This window comes from Hemibagrus wyckioides, linkage group LG01 (assembly GCF_019097595.1).
Source record: "Hemibagrus wyckioides isolate EC202008001 linkage group LG01, SWU_Hwy_1.0, whole genome shotgun sequence".
NCBI lineage: Eukaryota > Metazoa > Chordata > Actinopteri > Siluriformes > Bagridae > Hemibagrus > Hemibagrus wyckioides.
Genome location: NC_080710.1, coordinates 15,455,462 through 15,478,443, shown reverse-complemented (window position 1 = coordinate 15,478,443; position 22,982 = coordinate 15,455,462). Strand labels below are relative to the sequence as shown.

General features: G+C 36.9%; 3 protein-coding genes across 13 annotated transcripts; 2 read left to right on the top strand and 1 right to left on the bottom strand.

Moving 5' to 3' along the window:
• The first annotated feature begins 195 nt into the window (after nt 1-195).
• Nucleotides 196-6,517, top strand: si:dkey-260g12.1 (tumor necrosis factor receptor superfamily member 14). Of its 3 annotated transcripts, XM_058396179.1 has the most exons (10): nt 343-635; nt 750-784; nt 945-1,013; nt 1,350-1,404; nt 2,063-2,173; nt 2,430-2,711; nt 2,893-2,997; nt 3,173-3,204; nt 3,420-3,576; nt 4,988-6,517. In XM_058396179.1, exons 1-10 carry the CDS (start codon nt 605-607, stop codon nt 5,233-5,235), a joined length of 1,125 nt encoding a protein of 374 aa, XP_058252162.1. In that variant the 5' UTR covers nt 343-604; the 3' UTR covers nt 5,236-6,517. The 3 variants fall into 3 exon arrangements, with proteins under 3 accessions (XP_058252170.1, XP_058252162.1, XP_058252178.1); XM_058396187.1 differs by lacking the exons at nt 343-635; nt 750-784 and adding an exon at nt 196-336; XM_058396195.1 differs by lacking the exon at nt 750-784.
• On the bottom strand, nt 6,411-17,919 carry cd27 (CD27 molecule). 8 transcript variants are annotated; one of them, XR_009205254.1, is made up of 9 exons: nt 17,725-17,911; nt 17,369-17,542; nt 16,953-17,015; nt 12,937-13,006; nt 10,469-10,601; nt 9,518-9,646; nt 8,241-8,474; nt 7,967-8,077; nt 6,411-7,831 (listed from the first exon to the last, which is right to left on the bottom strand). XR_009205254.1 is itself a non-coding variant. In XM_058396237.1 (8 exons), the coding sequence occupies exons 4-8, from the start codon at nt 10,599-10,601 to the stop codon at nt 7,640-7,642; spliced, it is 732 nt and encodes a 243-aa protein (XP_058252220.1). In that variant the 5' UTR covers nt 10,602-10,646; nt 12,937-13,006; nt 16,953-17,015; nt 17,369-17,508; the 3' UTR covers nt 6,411-7,639. The 8 variants fall into 8 exon arrangements, 6 of the variants coding, with proteins under 6 accessions (XP_058252220.1, XP_058252204.1, XP_058252238.1 ...); XR_009205255.1 differs by lacking the exon at nt 10,469-10,601 and having other exon boundaries at nt 17,725-17,919; XM_058396237.1 differs by lacking the exon at nt 17,725-17,911 and having other exon boundaries at nt 7,967-8,010; nt 10,469-10,646; nt 17,369-17,508.
• Nucleotides 17,353-22,511, top strand: tnfrsf1a (tumor necrosis factor receptor superfamily, member 1a). Of its 2 annotated transcripts, none has more exons than XM_058396158.1 (10): nt 17,353-17,495; nt 17,957-18,052; nt 18,200-18,314; nt 18,644-18,778; nt 18,895-19,044; nt 19,271-19,352; nt 19,815-19,885; nt 20,394-20,551; nt 20,646-20,748; nt 20,871-22,511. In XM_058396158.1, the coding sequence occupies exons 2-10, from the start codon at nt 17,987-17,989 to the stop codon at nt 21,167-21,169; spliced, it is 1,179 nt and encodes a 392-aa protein (XP_058252141.1). In that variant the 5' UTR covers nt 17,353-17,495; nt 17,957-17,986; the 3' UTR covers nt 21,170-22,511. The 2 variants fall into 2 exon arrangements, with proteins under 2 accessions (XP_058252141.1, XP_058252150.1); XM_058396167.1 differs by having other exon boundaries at nt 17,356-17,495; nt 17,962-18,052.
• Nucleotides 22,512-22,982: the final 471 nt, after the last annotated feature.

Genomic DNA, 22,982 nt, shown 5'->3' with positions numbered 1-22,982 from the left:
TACTTTCTACATCATCATATATATATATATATATATATATATATATATATATATATATATATATATATATATATATATATATATATATGAAACATCAAATTAGTACGTGCAGTGATGTAATTTATATATTCTTAAGTAAGAGTGTGTGTCTGTGTGCTGTCACTGGATTAGAGCTCACAGCTTGAAGACAACTAGAAATAAAGGGAGGAGAGTGACAGGAAGGCAGCAGAGGAGGAAACAATGAGCTAAGGGAAGGGCAAGTACTTACAAAAAGACAAGTGAAAAAAAACTGTGAAAACAATATCTGGAGGAGGTCAGGACAACACTGAGTGCAAGGTAACGGATCTGTTCACTCTTTTATTCTCTTATTTATTTTAGCATTGGTCTCCACTCATGCCAGGAGTGCCTTAATTTCCATCTATGCTAGGTTCTCTAATACTGTGGTTGTGTCAGAAACCATTTAAATCAGGAAACAGTTTGGCTTGTTGAAAATATCTCTTAGTTCATCCAGTACTCTGTCCAACTTCATATGAATCTATTTCATAACAATCCTGCTCTGTTCCTGGGACTCAGAAATACTTATTTCATGATGTGATGAATTAAAATGTTTATCTTCATAAAGTGTGTCCAGCCAGGTACAGTTATACCTTTTTAATCAGTCATAGTTTTGTCTTTGTACTATTAGACTACTATTACTATTAACATTAGACTTTAGACTATTTATTGATCATTTTCTATTGTATTGGCAGAGCTTATTGGCTTTAGGAATGAAAAGTTTCAAAAAGTTGAGTAGCTGATTAAATATTTATTTAATATATATTTAATATTTGTAGTAAAAGTGCCTAATGGACTGTTACTGTTTACTTATGTCTGTACATACTGAATGATGTTCATGCCTTATTCTGCTGTATAATCTTGAGCTTATACTCACTTTATGATTGTAGATGTCAGTGAACGTGCTACATGTTGTCATAGTCATTCTAATGAATGGTCTGACCTCCAGTCTTCCTCTGGTAAATTCCTCATTATTATTTCAATAACATACTGAATGTTAGACTGGCTTAAAGCTACCAGCTACTGAATAGGCAGTTTTTAAAAGCGTAATTTTGTTGATTTATTAGTGTTTAAGTTTAAAATCTTGGAAAAGTAGAATATGTAATATTTTCTGGATGCTTTTGATAGAAAGTTGAAAAACTCTCTCTCTCTCTCTCTCTCTCTCTCTCTCTCTATATATATATATATATATATATATATATATACATACATATATATATATAGAGAAGTTGTTGCATGACTTATAACTTTTTAATATTGCACTCATGCATTTCTCTGTTGCTTGCACTGAACAGAAGGCTGAAACCCGATACCGCAGAGAAGCAGAATCTTGCACAGAGTGTCCTCCAGGTGAGAGAGCAGCACCTGATTGTGCATACTGCTTTTGTCTCATAATTTTTCTCACACTGTGTGATTCACATTGCATGACAGTGCTCACAACTCACATGCTTAACTTTTCTAGATAAAAATTATTTTAATCTAGTTTTAGACTTGGAGCTCCATAATTTCTATACACCAGGTAGAATTAGCACAGTAATCTTGTGGTTTTCGTGAGATGCATACCTGCCCCCCATCTCCTTCTCTGATGGGAAATAGTATGGCCTGAAACATCATCAAAACCACTTCCTTCTCTAGAACACCGTTTGGTTTGTCGCTGCGTGCGCTTAACGTCCTGTTTTGCTGTTCTTGTCTCTCTCCTGTCAGCACAAACCTGTCTGCCACACACTCACACTCACTCCCCCGTACACCGAACAGACTTTGCCAACACAGTTCCTGTGTATATTATGTGACTCTCGTTATCATCTGTATTACCTTTGTAATGTACATGCATGCAAATGTAAACCATTTAGACCAGGTCTGCAGAGTTCTAACTCCTTCACCACTATTTCAGCCAAGCAGCTCTGATCTGATCACCTGTGTGATGTGTGTAGCAATGCATCTGAGGTTGCACACCACTTCCAGTAACCTCTGTATCTCTTCTTCTTGCACCTTGTCTCTTCTTTACCAGGAACGTTTATGTTGGCATGTAACAATTGCAAAACATGTCCTGAAAATACCTTCATTAACAAGACCAACAAAGAGGACAGCTGCATTGACTGCTTCATGGACTGCAGATCAGGTATTGTTTTCAACTATATATTCTGTTGAGAAAAAAATGGCAAGATGTATAAGAAAGCTACATCCAGTAAGACACAGCAATGCTCTATACCTAAGATGTTAAGGTTAATATATGGAAAGACTAATATTTCTATCTGCTTTCATCTCTTCATCTCTCTCACTCTCTTTCTGTCCACCCCCCCACCCCCTTGTGTGTGTATGTATGTGTGTGTGTGTGTGTGTGTGTGTGTATGTGTGTGTGTGTGGGTATGTGTTAGAATTGCATTTACAGGTGGTTAGTCCATGCAGCAAGGTGGCTGATGTGGTTTGCAAATGTATGAAAGGGTATTATTGTGAGAAGAAGGACGAGTACACAGGACAGTGCAAAAGATGTAAACTGCAGCCACCTGAGCCTACCACCTCTCAGCCACCTGCACAGACCTCCTCCCACACCATCACTCAGCCTAACTCTTATGCCCCAAAGCAGACCACCTCGCACCCTTCCACATGGACCACTAGCACATTATTTTCCACTGCTGTTCCACAAAATATGTCACAGGGTCAGAACCAATTTTGCACCACAGCAAAACTACCTATTACCTACCAGAACAACACCTACCTATTGAAATGATGTTATATGCTTCATGCAATATTGAGAATCTGAATGAACGATATATATTTTTGAAGGCACATCTGGTGTTTTATTGTAACACAGTTGTCTCTCTTTTGTCTTTTTAACAGGAGCAAATATGCAATTTATCATTCTGGTTTTAGTTCTGGCTTTTGTATTAGGCATGCTCTTTTTGTTTTTCTACAAAAGAAGAAAAATAGACTGCTTAAAAAAACGTAAGTTCATCTGCATATACTGTACATACATGCATAAACACACGTATTTCTGGTAAACTTTTATCTGTTGCCTTGACAATTGTTCCATTATTATTATTATTATTATTATTATTATTATTATTATTATTATTATTATTATTATTTTCTGAATTATAGCTACTCTTTCATCCACCAGGTTTAAAGCAGTGCTCAGTACGAAATCAAAAGGTATGTCTATGGCTGAAAGCCTATTTTATGGACACAAAAGGGGATATATATATATATATATATATATATATATATATATATATATATATATATATATATATATATATATATATATATATATATATATATATAGTATTCACCACTAATGAATATTTATAACTGACACATCAATATGTCAATGCTCATTTACATGTTTCTTCCATTATTGTTTACAGGAGGACAGTAGAGCTATATCTTCTGATATAAACCAGCCAGATAAACAGCTCCATTGCCAGGAGACACACACAGACACGCCTAGCACTACTAAGACAGATTGTCCAACTCTTCAGCCAGAAAGCAGAGAGCAGACTCTACCAGCTTCTGGAAATCTAGGTATGTTATTTGCACCATCTCAAATCTTTTGCAATTGAGACAAATGGTTTATTATTAAATCTCATCTAAATCTAGCTTGCCCGAAAAGTTATAGCCATGCTTAATGTCTAACAACTGATCGTTTTCATTTTTTGATATGCACTGAAGATCTTTGGGTTTGAGATCAGAAGATGAATGTGACATGATAGTTCAGAAATTCAGCTTTTATTTACACATGTTGCCAGTGTGTTTTGGGTTATTGTCTTTCTGAATTAGATTGGATGCATTTCTCTGTATATTGGCAGATAGAACATTTCAGTAGACTTCTAACTTCATTCTCTGAATTCATCTCCACTGTGCTTGACTGATAAGTTTGTAAATTTTGGATCATGAGCAGATCTATTCTTGAGCAGCCTTTGCATTATTTTGGTAGAAGTTAATCTTGGTTCCAGAACTTTTGTGTCTCATCTCTGAATTTCTGTCTAAATGGTCTTTCAATGTGGCCTTTCAATTCTTACTTATGAGTGGTTTGCTGGTCTCTATATTTCTGCTCTTGTTTAAAGAGTGGATTGCGGTACCTTCACCCCTGCCCTGTGGAGGTTGTTGACTTGTTTTGGGTTTTTTTTCTTCACAGCCATTTCAATATCTCTCATCAACTATCATTTTCCTTGACCTACCTGTTTGATGTCTGGTTGTTCTTTCTTTTTACGGACATTTAAATTATTGTATTGGTTATGCCCAATGTTTCTGCAATGACTCTGGTTAATTTTCCCTCTTTTATCAGTTTCAAAATGGCTTGTTTTTCTCCAATAGACAGCTCTGTTGCATCCTTTTTTAAAAACGAATACAGACAATACAGGTGAAACCCAGGCTTCATCCCAAGACTAGACATTCACAGCTATTACTTTAAATAATCTTTTAAGCGATTAGTCAAATAGGGCACACATGGACACTAACAAAAACCCCTCAGTTACATGTCCTTATATTTTTTGATCACCTGGAGAACTCATATTCATTTTTGTTCTCAAACAACATTGTCTTCAGTGTATTATTTAGTGTGTAAATTGAAAAAAAAAAAAAAAAATCAGCAATACGACACATCCCGTATTGGTTCAAATATCCCTTTAATTGTTTATGGTTATGTTATACATTCTAGCGTTAAAAACAAAGAAACACACATTCAGGACAGTCAGCATCTTCCAGGGCATACTAATCAGCCATACAGTATACATTAAAGATCTAACAAGGTATATAAGCCAAAAATGCAGAGGCTGCTATGTGCTTGGAGCAAATTACAGATTCAAGGACATAATTTTGGACATTTAGAGAGAATATTAAATGTTTACACAGTCAACTAAAATCAATGCAAATCATTTTGTTTTTCAAATGATGACAGTTGATCATTACTATATCTACAATCTGCCTCTTTCAGGTCCTCTCCACATATACGGTGCAGGTACAGTGTTTGTCAGTTTGCTGAACCAATTTAGGCTGACTGGAGGAGACAAGGATGAAGAGGATCTCCGGAAGCAGCCTTTAAACAACAGTGAAATGCAGGGCCCTCCCTCTCCTACGGTACCGCTGTCAAAGGAGGAAGGGAACAGGGACATCAGTTATATCTCTTTCCCCTTTCAGGAGCAAGGGAAAGAGTGTCACATGTCAAAAGAAGAAGGATTGTGATGGATATAAACCTTAGCCCTTTTTGTTTGCTGTATGATTCTTGTTTATAGTGCCTCACCATAAACTTTGGCTCTGGGTTTTGGTTTGTCTGAAACATGAACCTTCTTCCTGGTTGAGTTTTGAGCTCCTTTGCGACAACAAAAAGACTATACCATCAAACTTTAACCTGGATATCTTTGCCTGGATCCTGTGGAAAGGCGGCTGTGTATGTACTGTATGTGAGCATGTGCGGTGGGACACTGTTCATCAATGAAGATGAATGGAAAGCTCCATTAATTAAAGGCCTGGTATAAAAATGTTGATGCAATGCATATATAGTAAATGTGTTTCAGCTTATTAGAAATATATAGGTTTAGTGACTGCATTCAAAAAATACCATGTATTTGCACGTTTTGTAGCCTAAGTTATTGCAAATCTTTTTTTTTTTCTGTGCACCTCTGTAAATGTGTATATTAAAGAAAGACAATTGTGACATAAATTAATGAATTTATGAAATTAATGAAAAGAATTGTATACCCTTCCTATTTTTTAACCTGGGAACTTTTTCTTTTTACTTATAATGAAATGCAAAACCAATATCTGTCACCCTATACTTTATAAGCACATCTGCTCATGGCCCACAAATAGACACTGTGAAAATAGGCTTCACAGATTCACCACAAAACTGACTTCAGAAAGACTCTTACTTCCTTTTTATTTAATTAAAGAAAGATGTTATTTTTCAAGTTGCAAAGTTGAGTAAAGGTTTACATCATTTATACAAGATACACATTTTGAATTATAAAAGTGAACTATTTTCCCCCCACGACAATACAAACAAAAACACAAACAGAATTCTCAGTATACAGTATGGATAACTTACTATATTCTATGGGGCGCAGAATCGAACAGTATAGCAAAGTACACACCAACATCTCTACACAGCTTGCTAGCAGGGTTCAGGGATAACAGCATTACAGGGTTTGTTTGTTTGTTTTTTAAACAAAAGATAACATTCTAGAACAACTGACAATGACTTCTAGTAAACTGTTTTCAGTAGCCCTCCAAATTAACTCGAAGTTTATTTCATTGTTAAATTTAGGCCATATTGTAAAGGATGTGCACTATGTTTACTATCAGTACAAGTGTTTGTGTGTAATGTCCTCACTTCTCGTTTAGTGACTTTGCACTCAAATACAAGCGGCCCACCCTGCATATCAAACATTTTTGTTCAGGTGGATCTCGCTTTGCTTTGAATAAATTCTGTGTTGATTATACAAATATGAAGGCGAATAAGTAAAAACAACAACAACAACAACAGTTAAAATCAAATTGACCAACTTCCTGTTGGTCATTAAAAAAAATCAATTTGTGAATTATAGCACCCCCTAGAGGCGACTTTATACAATTCTTCTAGGAGTCCCTTGGGTCCTGGTCTTTCACGTGCAACCTGTGGCCATAATACATCTCACCATTGCCAAAATATGCCATTAATTTCTGTTTTGGGGACTTCACTAAAAACGTCTTTGCATAAACTTGAAGAAGAAGCCTGAAATTGGCATAACCCAAAGAATCAGAGGAGAGAGGAATTGAAATGATGCTGGGTTGCAGAGTTATTACTACAAACTTATTTCAATCTTTACCTCCTTGGAGAAATTAGAGTGCTAGAGTGGTGTACAACAAAATTACTGTGTCAAATTCGATCAAAAGTGTTCAAAGTTTTCTGTGGGCTGCCATAGATACATATGTGGAAGTCTTCTTCTTCTTCTTCTTATTATTATTATTATTATTAGAAGGGTGTTTAATTTACCTTCAATTAAACTTCCTTTGTTTCAGCCAACTTCTATCAATCACAAATAGATCTAGTAAAAACAACTATCTGTACAAACAATAATAATCCTAAAATTACTAAAAATGTAGACAGTAAGCTTTCCAAAATAAGGAAAAAAAATCAGAGGTTCTCATGTTTGTAAATACAATTAAAACATAAAAAAATCAATCTATTAGCACAAACAACTCAATGCAACAACTATGAACTTTTTCAACAACTATGAAAAAAATCAACTGTTCCTCTTCGATCTCCATAAATCCAGAATCTATTGTGGGAATACTGGGCATGAGGTAAGACTACACCTTAGATAGTACTCCAGTCCAATGCAGGGCACAATGTACACACATTGCCTTCACAAAGAGATCAAACTCTGTGCCTCCTTTTTTTTTTAAATGTGATATTAAATGATTTATTATTATTATTATTATTATTATTATTATTATATATGAGACCCTGATTCATTGGACCATTAATTAGTTTAAATGTTCAATACAGTGGAATTTTCTTTCCCTTCTTCCTCAGCATCCCATTAGTTTGCAGCAGGATGAGTGTGTCTCTTTCTCCTCCCTACACGAACTATTTCTTAAGACTTTGTTACAGTGAATAGTCAATCCACACTCTTATGTGCCTTTTCCTGCCTTGTCCTCGCCGCTTCCCTCTGTCACCCTTAGACCTCTTCTTGCCATTCTTTATGTCCACACACTTCCTGGACTGGCATTGGCACTTCCTCATCCACTGTGCACTGACTGGATTCGTTGGAAGTTTTCTCGGACCGCCAAAAACAACCTAGAAAGTAATCAGACAGTTGCTAAAATAATGCAGAGAGACAACTAGACAACTAAGAAAAAGAACTTATCTTTGCTTATAATTGAAGGTTCTAAATATTGTAAATCATTTGAATTAAAGGTGAGTGTTACTGACCAGCTGTAGCCAACATGATCCATCCATATGCAGGTGTGGTTCTGCTGATGAGAATGAAACAGGTAAGCAGAATGCACACACAACACAGACTCAGAGTGATCCACACAGTATCTGTGAGAGATCGAACAACAGTAAGTGGGAGAAAAGAGAGAAAGAGAGAAAGGATAAGTCAACATTGTAAACTTCTATTTGTGTATATACAGGTATATATGAGAAGAAGATTGCTATGGACATTTTGTTGTAAACTAAAAGCCATTATATGTAATGTGCTTACCTTGGGAGAATGGTAATGGTTGCCCAGAGTTTTTGGGAGTTGAGATTACTGCTGATTTCATTGTTGCTGCTGCTGTTGTTGTTGTTTTTATTGTTGTCGTTGTTGTTCTTGTTGTCGGTGGCAGTGTTGGGATTTTCTCACAGTTTGTACAGGACTTATCGCTGCATTGATATCCACTCTCGCAGCCACACACTGCATCAACACTCTTAGAGCACGTCACGTTATACACCATGTCTACAGTCAAAGCAACACACAACACACACATAGCTGCATTACTAACTGACCTTATTCTAAACATCATTCAAGTAGGCTATAAATCTAAAGACCTAGAAAGGTCCATGGTTCTATAACTAGCTGTTGTTTCAAAGCTGTTGTTTTTTTTTTTTTCAAAAAAAACAAAAAACAAAAAACATTTAGCTTAAAGCAGATTAATAATATTTCTGAAAAGCTGAATGCCAAAACATACAGAGCTCAGGCTGAATTAAAAACACTATTTAGATGATCTAAAAAGTATCTAGATGATGTTCATCAGGTGACATCAGGCTGAATGGACAGAAAACTAGCATGTCACCTTGATGCTTGTGAGGAATAATTTATAGACTTGTCCAGAAGTGTGAACTTTTAGAACTTTCATGTATACTTATTTCTTAAACAGAGAGCATATCAAGATCTAGCAATACCTATAGAAACGATCATCTGTGATAGCTAAAGCTTTTCAAACCATTGATACTTTTCTATAAAATATACATATATCTATAATTATCTTTGTGAAAATCCTGGTTAATGTCACATGTTATGATTTGAATCATATTAAACTGACAAGCCCATCTATTTTGGTTCAGGTTCAGTTAGGATGTTATTCAAAAACTGTTAGCTTAAAGAGTTCATTTGACGTTTTAGCCAATAAGCTTCATGCCTATATGACTCAATGATTTCAGTTTGAGCCTGAGCCCCCCCATTACTACTAGAAGAAACCCACCAGGCTGAAATGGGGGAAATCCCTCTCCTCTTATTCCTGTCATTTCAGCATTAAATTGTAACATTTCAGACTCTTCATATGATTAAGTTGATATTTCAGGGAACTGCTAAGACTTTTGCTCTATTGCTGACATAGTATACCAATAATCCATTGACCCATTAATCTGCTGTAACTGCTTTATCCTGTACAGGATCAGAGTGGATCTGAAGCCTACCCTGGGGACACTGGGTGTGAGGCATCACAGGGCACTACACACACACACACCTAATCAAGCATGATAAATCTTCTAAAGACTTACGTTCTTTGGTGCATTGAGTGCATCTTTTGCATTCCATTTCTCTACTGAATTCATCCATGTAGAAGTCAAAACTACATGGTTTACACACGGTCTCAGAATCTTTCGTACATCCCTTCTCCATACGTTCACCTACACATACAGTCAAAGTTTGTGATGAAGTATATGTCATCATTCAGTTGATAGTAACAGGTTATGTCAGACAGCCGCAGAATGTGGTCTACTTGTGTGACATATTAGTAATGATGTCTCAATAAACCGTATGTATCAGTATCAAGTATGGCAGTTACAGTTAGCAGAACATGTCATCATTTTCAAGAACGCCATGTGTCATCGACAACGGACTTTTAAGGTGACATTCAAAATGACTCATTACACACTGAATGTAATGTCTCTGTCATTTACCTAATATATAATAGTAATGATAATCTATCAATAATTGGCCCATATATTAAAATGTCTCTATTATCACCACCTGTAAATTCAATCTTTATTATTAAGACGTCTGTGTTTTTATGTCTCTTTTACGTCTCTAACTATTGTTCATACTATTTGCATTTTAAAAATGTAAATCAACATTACTTTTTACTTTACGACATTGCCAGAAGTCGAGTAAAAACGTTACAAACATCAGGGGGCATTACAGACTACATAGATCATTTCCTTATTAAATATATTAATATCTGATCATCCTCATTACAATAATAGCTAATCAACCTCTTTATTATATACCATGAAATTACCTACACTGTGCATAGCTTGACTTTTACACACAGACAGACAGCATTAAAACAGCTTAATATTCCCATATGTGAAAGCTAAATTAACACTTTTACATTATTAACAATGAGACTGTTTACATACTGGTGAATTAATTGGATATAATAGTAATAATAAAAATAATTTACTAAAAAAGTCTAACCATTTCACATGAAAACTGTAATGGTGTTTTACCTGGTGCACATTTCTTGCAGCATTTTGTATCATCTTTTTTATATATGTATGCTTTAGTAGTGTCACACTCCAGTGGATGGCCATGACAGAAGAAGTGTGTCAAAAGAAGGAAACCACACCAAAAGATCAACATCTGGTTGAATGAAAATCATAGGTAGGGTATATTTATGTATATTTTCTGTGAAGATGTAACACAAATAAAAAATATCGTCCATATTTACTACTTCAGTTCATATAAATCTTTACTAAAGTTGGTTTAAAATCGTATGAGAACTTTCAGAACTGATGAACAAAGCACAAAGAGGCTTGAATTTAAGCATTTGAGCTTGTCTAAAACTGTTTTACCCCAAAAACGCAAATACATAAGAAGAGAGGAAACATATCAAAGAATCTGTTCTAGAAGCCCAATACTCTAAAACACACATTATACTTACTACTATACTACCAATTTACTACTAAATTTAACTTATAAATACAAGTTGCTTGGTTTAATGGAACAATTACAGCATCATGACATACATATACAGTAATAAAGCTCCTCTAGCTGTTCAGTAATAAAGTAGTCAATGCAGTACCTTACGAAGAGAGTATAAGATGAGTGAGATATGAGCAAGTAGGACCCCCAGAAGCTTCTGAACATGAAGTTACAAGAAGCTGCCTATTAAATGTCAAGACATGACTCATATATAAACCCTTATGCTATGTTAAGAGACCACCAAAGCACTCTGCACTCTCGCAGGCGCCTTTAACCTGCTTTCCTCCTTCACTCTTTCCATTAACATTTTTACCTTTGATTCCAAAACAATCACCCCCTGATATTCTCTGTCTCAGTCTCTCTCTTATAAGTTCTCTCTCTCTCTCTCTCTCTCTCTCTCTCTTGCTCACACACACACTCACACACACACACACAATCTTTTTCTATCTCATACTATGAAATAGGCCAAAATCCTTTGTAAGTATGTAAGTAAGTATTACAGTATCACCCCCTTATATTCTCTGTCTCTCTCTCTCTGTCTCTCTCTCTCTCTCTCTTTCACACACACACACACACACACACACACACACACACACACATATCACTCACTATGAAATAGGCCAAAACCCTTGTGTAAGTAATTTTGTGTGGGTCATGACTTACTACATACTGTAAATTGTCTGGTCCATTCAGGTTAGCCCTGTGGCAGCCTGTCACATGATGTGAAATTTTTGATTCACTCTTCTCTACTTTTCTCACTAAGAACAGAACATAGTCTCAGCTCTTTGAGGTTTCTGTGTTCACAGAATTCACACCACAAAGTGAGAAACGACCCCCTCCCTGCACGATTACGGTCCCTGTGACAAATTAGATCATATCTGTACCAAAGCTGCTCTGAATCAGCTTTCAAAATTTCTCTCACTCTCTGTCATAAACACACACGTTTCTCTTGCAGACCATGTGAGGATTTTTTTCTGTTGCAGTTTTTATAAAAACAAAACAAAATAAAATAACCAGAAAGAAAAGAAAAGTGAAGAAAAGAATACAGAAGAAACAAAACAAAACCAGTTTGGGGACCAGCCAAGTGTCTGCACAAGGCCAAAAATAAGACAATCAAAGTTATACATACACATGTGTATGAGAGAGAGAAAGAGAGAGAGAGAGAGAGAGAGAGAGAGAGAGAGAATATAAGTGGGTGATTGTTTTGGAATCATAGGTAAAAATATTAATGCGAAGAGTGAAAGAATGAAGGAGGAAAGCATGTTAAAGGCGCCTGCGAGAGTGCAGAATCGCTTTGGTGGTCTTTTAATGTAGCATAAGGGTTTATATATAAGTTATGTCTTGATATTTATGACAAGTAGTAATAGGCAGCTTCTTGTAACTTCATGTTCAGAAGCTTCTGAGGTCCTGCTTGTTCGTATCTTACTCATATTTTACTCTCATCCTAAGGTACTGCATTGACTACTTTATTACTAAACAGCTGGAGGAGCTTTATTACTGTATATGTATGTCATGATGCTGTAATTGTTCCATTAAACCAAGCAACTTGTATTTATAAGTTAAATTTTACATTTAGTATATGTGTAAAGTTAGTATATATTTGTCATTGCTCAAAAAAGATATGGAATTCAGTGCATTTCATTTCTCATTTCTCAGTGCACTATGATGCTATGTGATAACATTATTTATTTTCATTAGAATCCCAATATTTGCTTTTTAGAATGAACAAACAATTGTTTGACATGGCAGTTTTTGTGCATTATAGCTGTGCATTGCTGGATCACTGCTCCAGGGTCTCTATGCTTTCATCCTGAGCTTGGGTTACTGGGTGTTGTAATTTTTTCTGCCTTGGATTCCTATGAGTTTCCTAAAAAACCTGTATATCTGTATGTACATTTCTAGCCCCTGGCCCCGAGGTGTGAATGAGTGTGTCACCATGTGTGTATATGGCACTCTGCAAAAGACTGGTGTTTTCTCCAGGGTGTATTCTCACCTCTTGTCCACTGTTCCTAGGATAGGCTCTTGTTTCATCGCAATCCTGACCAAGATAGACCAAGTAATTTCTGTAGAAGAATGAATAAATGAAAGAATGACAATTCAACAAAGAATTCATTAGACTAAACAAAGACTGCACATGCATACCACATTGAAGTGACACATCTCTGATTTTCTGCCTCAATGTGACACATATCTGAATTTTTTCAGGACTGTCTGGACACAAAAATCAAATCTTTTTCAACCAGATCTAAAGCCACATTCATATGTGGTCCTATATCAGATACACATGTCCCACATTCACCCACAGGTCCCACATGTCCCACAGGTTTGTTGATGGTGGAAAAACTATCATATTCCTATATTTGTGGGGACACATTTGGTCTTCACCAAAATGTGAAAACTCCTCCCCCACACACAGTTGCCTAGTCATGATTCGGTGCATTAAACTAGGTCAAGTTTTTTTTTCTATGTTGATTATTTTAGAATGTTATGTGTAATATTCCTTCACCATCTGTACATGTTTACAGTACAGTGTTAATAGACAATGGGCCTTTGGAAGGAGGTTTGGCTGGAGGCGGTGGAAGTGATGGGGTGTAGGCTCAATTATGCAGTGTGAAAGTTGTTCACCTCCAGGCATCTTCAACTGTTTTGAACTTTAAGATTTACATTTTTGGTTTTTGAACATCACAGTACATACACTGTCCTATAACAGCACATATAAAGTTATCAATAATTGAAAATAATTGTAGATAAAATACCTTTTGAATACACTGATACTGGTTCATTAGGACACAGACTAGGAATACCATCAGTCTACACCCTGTTGGGTTAGTATTTGAGGAAGAAGTCTTTTTAGGTCTTTTTAATGATATTTGAAGACTGGCTCAGCTGCCTAGACATCTAGGGAAAGTTAATTCCACCACCTAGGTATTGGCACAGAGAAAAGCCGTGATGAATGCCTTCCTTGTATCCTGAGAGATGGTGAGACCAGTCGAGCAGTGCTGGAGGATCGAAGGGGGTGGGGTACACAGCACCATACAAACTGAACTCAGGATCAGACTGGGGATCATGGAGCTCTGAGGTGACTAAAAAACTTGTTTAATTTTTAAAAGGATAAAACATAAAATAACAAATATTTTGAACAACTTATCATCAACCAAAATTTAAAATGTCTGTACAGTATAGACAAATCCGCCTACTCCAGTAATGATTGAATTCTGTATAGTCAAACTGCACTGATCACTTTTTTCTTTCTAATTCTCTTACTTGCACCAAGCACACAGAGGAAGTGGAAAAAAAATGTGTCAGGATGTGACCTTTTTTGTTCAGGAAGTTGTTTCATCATAGACCTACACTCACATGAGCTCACAGCTTTAAAACAGCTGCAAAACAGCATTAATAGAATCATGAAAAGAAACAAAATAGTGGTTATTATTAGTTTAGCATATTGCAAATTGCATACTAACATCATCATGCATGAACATTATGCAAATATTTGACCAAACCATTATTATTTATGCACATGCATACCACATTGAAAATGACACACCTTAATGTGACACATATCTGACTTTTTTTCAGGAAAATCAAATCTTTTTCAACCAGATCTGAGCCACATTCATATGTGGTCCTATATCAGATACACATGTCCCACATTCACCCAGGTTTGTTAATGGAGGAGTGGACACAAAGTGCAGGGCACTTTATATTCCAGTGTGTCCCCGATGCCTGCGGTACCTTCTGGCACTCCCTTTAATTTCTGCACTTTAACTGCTACCATGTAATCTGTTCTTATTCCCCAAGTTGGAAAAACAAAACAATTAAAAAAGACTAGAACAAATCAAACACAAAAAACAATGAATACAAAAGCTTCTTCCACATACTGGATATTGAGTAATCAATCAAAACCGAAAGAAACCTAACAAAACAGTTTTATATATAGTTTGGCCTCCAAATTCCCCACATCTCAATCTGATTGACACGGTCAGGTGTCTAACCCATGTCCAACCACAATATAGACTTGTTATGTTCCTCAAACCATTCCTGAAGATTTTTTGCAGTGTGAGAGGCATTATCCTGCTAAAAGAGGTCACTGACATTACATTATATTATAGAATACCTATGCCATAAAGCGCTGTACTGGGTCTGCAACAACATTTAAGTAGATAGTAAGTTTCAAAGTAACATCTACATACACTATATTGCCAAAAGTATTCGCTCACCTGCCTTGACTTGCATATGAACTTAAGTGACATCCCATTCCTAATCCATAGGGTTCAATATGACGTCGGTCCACCCTTTGCAGCTATAACAGCTTCAACTCTTCTGGGAAGGCTGTCCACAAGGTTTAGGAGTGTGTTTATGGGAATTTTTGACCATTCTTCCAGAAGCGCATTTGTGAGGTCACACACTGATGTTGGACGAGAAGGCCTGGCTCTCAGTCTCTGCTCTAATTCATCCCAAAGGTGTTCTATCGGGTTGAGGTCAGGACTCTGTGCAGGCCAGTCAAGTTCATCCACACCAGACTCTGTCATCCATGTCTTTACGGACCTTGCTTTGTGCACTGGTGCACAGTCATGTTAGAAGAGGAAGGGGCCAGCTCCAAACTGTTCCCACAAAGTTGGGAGCATGGAATTGTCCAAAATGTCTTGGTATGCTGAAGCATTCAGAGTTCCTTTCACTGGAACTAAGGGGCCAAGCTGAGCTCCTGAAAAACAACCCCACACCATAATCCCCCCTCCACCAAACTTTACACTTGGCACAATGCAGTCAGACAAGTACCGTTCTCCTGGCAACCGCCAAACCCAGACTCGTCCATCAGATTGCCAGATGGAGAAGCGCGATTTGTCACTCCAGAGAACGCATCTCCACTGCTCTAGAGTCCAGTGGCGGCGTGCTTTACACCACTGCATCCGACGCTTTGCATTGCACTTGGTGATGTATGGCTTGGATGCAGCTGTTCGGCCATGGAAACCCATTCCATGAAGCTCTCTGCGCACTGTTCTTGAGCTAATCTGAAGGCCACATGAAGTTTGGAGGTCTGTAGCGACTGACTCTGCAGAAAGTCGGCGACCTCTTCGCACTATGCACCTCAGCATCCGCTGACCCCGCTCCGTCAGTTTACGTGGCCTACCACTTCGTGGTTGTGTTGCTGTCGTTCCCAAACACTTCCACGTTCTTATAATACAGCTGACAGTTGACTGTGGAATATTTAGGAGCGAGGAAATTTCACGACTGGATTTGTTGCACAGGTGGCATCCTATCACAGTTCCACGCTGGAATTCACTGAGCTCCTGAGAGCGACCCATTCTTTCACAAATGTTTGTAAAAACAGTCTGCATGCCTAGGTGCTTGATTTTATACACCTGTGGCCATGGAAGTGATTGGAACACCTGATTCTGATTATTTGGATGGGTGAGCGAATACTTTTGGCAATATAGTGTATATTCCAGGACCCAAGCTTTCTCAGCAGAACATTCCTCAGAGCAAGACACTGCTTCCTACAGCTTGGTTTGTTCTCCCAGTGCATCCTGGTGCCATCTCTTCTCAAAGTAAGCAATGCACATGCACCCTGCTGTCCACATGTTCTAAAAGAAACCATGATTCATGAGTCCGAACCACCTTCTTAAATTGCTCAGTGGTCCAATTCTGATGCTCACTTGTGGAGTGGACAGGGGCCAGCATGGACTCTCTGATGGGTCTGCTGCTACATAGCCGCATACACAGCAAGCTGTGATACTGTGTGTTCTGACATCTTTCCATCTTAGTTAGCATTAACTTAGTCAGCAACTTGTGCTACAGAAGCTCTTCTTTTGGATCGGACCAGATTTACTGACCTTATCTCCCCACACACATATAAATGAGCACGGTGCACCCAGTTTACCGGTTTTCCTTCCTCGGACCACTTTTGGTACTAACTACTGAATACCAGATTCGTCCCACAAGACCTGCTGTATCCCCAGCCTGAAGCAGTTGTCATGGCAACAAGATAATCAAAGTTATACACTTCACCTCTCAGGGGTTTTAATGTTCTGGCTGATGAGTCAAGTTGTAACTGGATGTAACTGAAGACGTCTGAAACACACGGAGGAGTATAGAGAAATTTGGTGCAATATTTTTATTTTTTAGTTATTCTGAATTGTGCTCTCTAGAGAAAAGACAACTGAAAGGTTTTTAAAAAAACATATATATATATCAGTGTGTAGTAGCACAGTTCTCCAAAACACTCGAGGATATAATTCCAGAGTTAAGACATAATTCCGCAGTATGAAGTGGCTCAGGTTTCATTTGCGCTCATTGGCTGACAGTGGAAGCCCAAGATTGAGAGAGAGAGAGAGAGAGAGAGAGAGAGAGAGTGCACGTGACGGTTTCTCGGTAAAGCCTGCCTTCCTTTTTCTCGAAGAAGAAATGGACTAGCTCGAGCTTACCTCGATTATTCTCCGTACTTTTTTTTTTTATTTAACACTCATTGCCACTCTTCAAGACTCATGACCTCGGCAGAGCTTTGTGTGTTGTGGGATCCGTCTGAGAGCAAGATGAACTCTTCTGTGTTCCGTAAGTTCGACTCAGCCACAGTCACGGAAACTTTTAGATCAGTATCGCTGCTTGTGGGCGGCGGAGTGATATAGAAAGTAAAAAAAAGTGGAAAAAACAGAGGACATTTTATATTATTTGCTACTTAGATTTTAACGTCAAGCCACAAGAAAATACTAGCGGGTTTGTGACAGTTGATTAAATCAGCTTTTCTTTAAAAAAAAAAAAAAGAGAGAAAAAAAATACGTACATCTACTGTAATGTCCCGCTTCCTCGAAACTCTGACAGGCCTTCATGAGAAAAAAGGAAGTTACCTCGACTTTGATCAGAGTTTGTCACTAATGCAATTTACATATGCAAATAAAACAGTTTTAAGTCAAATCAAGGGTTCAGATTTAACCATTTGAGAAGGAGTTTTATTTGTTTGATTTGTTTAAGGAGTTTTATGTGTTTTATTTATGTTTCCCTTTTATTTTCTTCAGCTTAGAGTAAAACTAAATACTAATGCCAAAATGGAAAGCAGGCACCACCCAGTGAAGTGGAAAAGGATTGGTGTGCCATGCATCCTCTTTCTGCTGGTAGGGAACTGCTTTAAACTGATACCAGTAAAAAAGAATAATGCATTCACATTGTATCGTTTAGAGATCACCGAAAACATATTGAGTTTTCCTTCATTTATGCAACGTGCAGGGTACCTAACCTGTCCCTTGTTTTGTTTACACCAGGCTGTTTTAAGGCAATGTGATGCCACTGAAGTGCAGAACATCTTTAACAATACAGTGACATGTCAAGAGAACGAATACCAGCATACTGGTTTCTGCTGCGATAAATGTCATCCAGGTAACACAAGCCCCCAGGCCGCAGTGTTAGGATGTCTTCGCTGTCTTCTGTCAGTAGGACAGGTTCATCTCTCTCTCTCTCTCTCTCTCTCTCTCTCTCTCTCTCTCTCTCTCTCTCTCTCTCTCAATATATATATATATGCTGCAAACATTGAATATACTTTCATAATACATGATACACATCACAACACTTGAGTTTATTAATGACGTTACATCTGATATTTTCTGAAAATTTTTCTCGGGTTTAATTTTTCACTATGATTATACCTTTTTTTTTTTTTTTTTTTTTTTTTTTACTCATTTTTACACCGTCTATTTCTCTCTTTACAGGATTTAAACTAAAGCAGAAATGCGTAGGAGAGGGCAAGAGATCAAACTGTGTGATTTGCAGCCCTGGAACATATCAGGACCACATGAACCATTACATGAACTGCTTCACGTGCCGTGAACCATGCGATGCACTTTGTAATTATATTTTTGTCCATATCATTATCGCTATATTTGTTCAGCTGTTTTTTCTTTTTTAAAAAAAGTGATGAACTTTTTATTCCCTTTTATTTTTCTTACTCTTTTCTTGACAGCTAAAGAAATTGAGATTGAGCCATGCACAAATAAGCACAATAGAATATGTGGCTGTGAGGCAGGATACTACAAAAATGTAGTAAATGAAATTACCATGTCATGTGATCCCTGTCGAAAGTGCGGAAAGGGTGAAAGGGAGACCAGGCCATGTAAGACCTTCTCTTGTCACGTGCACATGCACGCTCTCTCTCTCTCTCTCTCTCCCTCCCTCTCCCTCCCCCCCCCTCGCTCTTTCTTTATTTAAGACCCAAGTCTAAGCTGCGGCATATATAACATATACCCTCTCAGACACACACCTTTATTTAAGTGTATAATATTTGATGGCTGCATTTTATTTTGTTATCATTCAAAATGATATTCCCGTGTTTTAATCAGGTGAAAAAGAGAGGAACACTGAGTGTGACTGTAAACATAACCATTACCGTGTAGCGAAAGGAATCTGTGCACCATGTACAAAGTAAGTATCATTATTATTGTACTGCAGGGCATCTGATTTGACTATGGAATAATGTAGAAATACTGCCAAAAGCATATGGAATCAATAAAAAAATGACAAAAAACAAACAAACAAAAAGCATGTAATTTCTTTTTATTTCAGTTCCAAAAGACCAACACTGGTGTTCTAGTCTAATTATATGTTTTGGGTGTTTAGAGAGAACCCTGAATGGATGTTCTATATGTTCTTATTCTATATGTGTCTGTGAGACACGTGACCTCATTAAATTGGGCCACTACTTCTTTTATGGGTGTTTTGAATAACAACAATATGGGAACAGTGAAATGTGAAATCACTGGGAAATGAGATTTATACAAATGTTCTATATTTCTGGTCTAAGGATTTGTAGAAAAGATGAAATATATTATAATGATGTATAATGTGAATGGTAGTTCTAAAAAATATTTGGTGCTTTTTTTCCAGCTGCAGTTCTAAGTGTCCTGAGATGTGCCAATCAACTGACCTAACAACCCCAACACCACCTCTGATACCAGGTCTGATATATATATATATATATATATATATATATATATATATATATATATGTGTATATATACATATATATATATATATATATATATATATATATATATATATATATATATATATATGTGTGTGTGTGTATTAGTGAAATTCTAATCTTACTTTCAATTGTACACAAAAATGTAGTATAAAGTCATATTGTTATCTCAGCAATATACATTGGAAATGTTTCAATTTATTGTGTCCCTCATTTCAAAGCAAGCATGACTCAGAAACTTAAAGGCAATTCATATTTCAGACAGACAAAAATGAATAGTCAGGGAACTTCCCAAGAAAATTCAAGCTGTCACAAAACGTGCTTAGTACCTTACCTGCTGAGTCATTATTTGAATTGATGATAAAGCTGTATCTCCCCTGAGATGACTTGTGACTTATTATTGCAGAATCCTTTTCATAATTATATGCTTCACTTCTTTTAAAACTAAAATGTCACTAATATGTCCATGATTTTACTTCTAGGTCTTCATTTACAGACAGCATTTCTGGTGTGTCTGTCTGTGGTAATTGGTTTGGTGTGCTTTATAATTGTGTATTTCGGAGTCAAATACTGCAAGAGGATTCAAACTCTGTACAGTCAATCACACAAGGCATGTGACCCAGAGAACCAAGTGGGAAAGGTATTGTAGTGTACACACTTGTAATATGTGAGGTTCTACTGTTTCCTATTGTGATATTGATGGGTATGATCTGTTTTTTTACCTTTTTCCACAGAATGAAACACATAATTGCATACAAGGCAAAGATGTTGAAAAACTGTTATCCAGCAGTCAACCAGAGACTGTGCTACCTGATTGTATTCCCAGAGAGATCAAAAGTATGCATGTGTTTTTGTGTGTTATTGGTTATTACTTGTCTGCACTTGTCTGATTAAAATAGTTAACATTTTTGTACCTTTAACCTTGCCTCTGTTTCTAATTCCTTTTTTCCTCTTTGTAGCTCCCGAGTTTATTTACTTTGTGCTATACATTGTCCCAGTCAGCCGCTTTAAGGAACTGGTGCGGCGCCTAAACGTCTCTGAGCAGGACATCGACAGAGCAGAAAGAGATCACCGGGCATTTGCTGATGCCCAGTATCAGATGCTGATGGTTTGGGTTGAGAGTGGCACTAGAGGAGGGAAAAGTGTCCTGCCATGTCAACTCCTTCAGGAATGTGTGAACACACTGAAGGATATGAATTTGACTGCTTGTGCAGAAAGCATAGAGGACAAGTATGCCACATCATCATCATATAATTAAATCAAGTATGGATGCACAGCAGTTATGAAATTGAGTGCAAACTATTATAGCAGTGGTGCGTAACGCTTTTTGTCTTTAATTAGCATTAGGGTTGAATTGCAGAGCTGCTAAGTTGAGTAACTGTATTGATGTAGATACAAAATCTTTAGCAAAATGTTTGTGAAAGTGTTTTCAATAGTGTAAATCTGGTATTGCAGTGAAAAAAAGGTATTTGCCTGGTTTAATTTATTTCAGTATTCTCATCTAAGCAGCTCTGTATATTACAGAACCACACTAACTCTATATGGGCGTTTTGATGTATGATTTGTTTATAGTACCATATACATTGCATTTTATATGTTTGTATTGCTTTTCATTACTGTTCTACTTAGTTTAAAAATGTCTTTCAGGTGTCCTCTGGATTTATAATGGATCTTGCAGTCTACAGGTCTTGTAGAGTCTTGTAGGGCAAACAAAAGATTTCAGGGTGTTAGAGAGTACGTGGTGGTGTTCTGAGTGGGCACATTAATGTAGCTCTGGAAACACTTCATTTCTTTGCTGTTGAGTTTAAAACCATGAATAAAATCAGTATTTTAAACTACCTTATTGTTACTTTTGCATTAAAATTAAAAATTTATATTTTGTTTATGATTGATATAGTTTATACAGGACGTGTTATTTTAGGCTACAAGGCACAATTTTTCTTCTGCAGTAAGAACTTGCTGTCTCTTTCAGCTACTGCTTTAGTTATTCTGTTAGTAAAGCAAAACTAAATCAGCATTATACCCAAGAGCTTTGAAAGTATGCTGTATGAAATGTATGTAAATTCTGGAATATTATTCATGAGGTCATGCTTAGATTATAAAAGTCAAATACCCCATTCCCAGTTTTGGTTTAACTGCATCTGTGTGCTGCGTTTTGAACTTTAATTTGTTTTCATGTGATTTCAGAAGTAACAGGAAGTGAGACAGGGCCATTCTCAAAGTTTGTAGTATCCTGCCTCACAGCCACATATTCTGTTTTGCTTATTTGTGCATGGCACAATCTCAATTTCTTTAGCTGTCAAGCAAAGAGTAAGAAAAAAAAGGGAATAAAAAGTTAGTCACTTTGAAATTTTATATATTTATTATGTTAGGAAAGGTTTTTTACTCAACATTAAGGAATGACCTTTAAATGACATTCATCTTCAATGACAGCTGCTCAGGGTCAGGGTTATGGTTGATGTGCATCTGGAATACTTGCTATATGGGACACAAGTTTGTTGCTAGGCAACATGCTTCTGTTAGAGATTTACTTTATCATTGTGAATTTTGGCCAAATGTTTTGTAATTTTTCTGACATAATAAAAAATATTTTTGTGTGTTTTCCGTGTGTTATTGTTATTATTGTTGTGAAGCACACAGCCTTTAAAACCTAGTTTATCCCCCCAGAAGTACACATTTATTTCAACATTTCAACATTTATTTGTATAGCACCTTACAACAACCTAAATTGAACCAAAGTGCTTTACAGCATTAAAAAGGTGACTAAAACTTTTTATATCTGAGAAAAAGCCCCCTTTACATTCCCTGTAACTAAACAGGACCCCAGCATTACCTACTGCTGGATTCTTAAATCTGAGATCATAATCTTCAGAATCAAGAATCAAGCTCAGGAAATATTTGGTTTTCCTTTACAGATAGCACAATCAAGTTCAGGAAATGTTGGGTCAGCATTACACCTCCATGAATGAGACCACACTCACTTTCACTATACCAGTCCAGACAAGGCCAGGCTATGACAAATCAGATCAGCAGAGATGATAATTAGCTGTAAACTTGGCCATCCTCCAGAA

Bases quoted from the DNA above. Each gene is read 5' to 3' on its own strand.
- si:dkey-260g12.1 (XM_058396179.1), top strand. From the start codon at position 605: ATGTTTATCTTCATAAAGTGTGTCCAGCCAG. The intron at 785-944 runs GTTGAGTAGCTG...TTATGATTGTAG, and splicing joins GGAATGAAAAGTTTCAAAAA to ATGTCAGTGAACGTGCTACA. The intron at 3,205-3,419 runs GTATGTCTATGG...TATTGTTTACAG, and splicing joins GCTCAGTACGAAATCAAAAG to GAGGACAGTAGAGCTATATC.
- cd27 (XM_058396237.1), bottom strand. From the start codon at position 10,601: ATGTTGATCTTTTGGTGTGGTTTCCTTCTTTTGACACACTTCTTCTGT. The intron at 8,011-8,240 runs GTAAGCACATTA...CATTCTCATCAG, and splicing joins ACCATTACCATTCTCCCAAG to CAGAACCACACCTGCATATG. The intron at 7,832-7,966 runs GTCAGTAACACT...ATTACTTTCTAG, and splicing joins GATCATGTTGGCTACAGCTG to GTTGTTTTTGGCGGTCCGAG.
- tnfrsf1a (XM_058396158.1), top strand. From the start codon at position 17,987: ATGGAAAGCAGGCACCACCCAGTGAAGTGGAAAAGGATTGGTGTGCCA. The intron at 19,045-19,270 runs GTAAGACCTTCT...TGTTTTAATCAG, and splicing joins TGAAAGGGAGACCAGGCCAT to GTGAAAAAGAGAGGAACACT. The intron at 19,353-19,814 runs GTAAGTATCATT...CTTTTTTTCCAG, and splicing joins ATCTGTGCACCATGTACAAA to CTGCAGTTCTAAGTGTCCTG.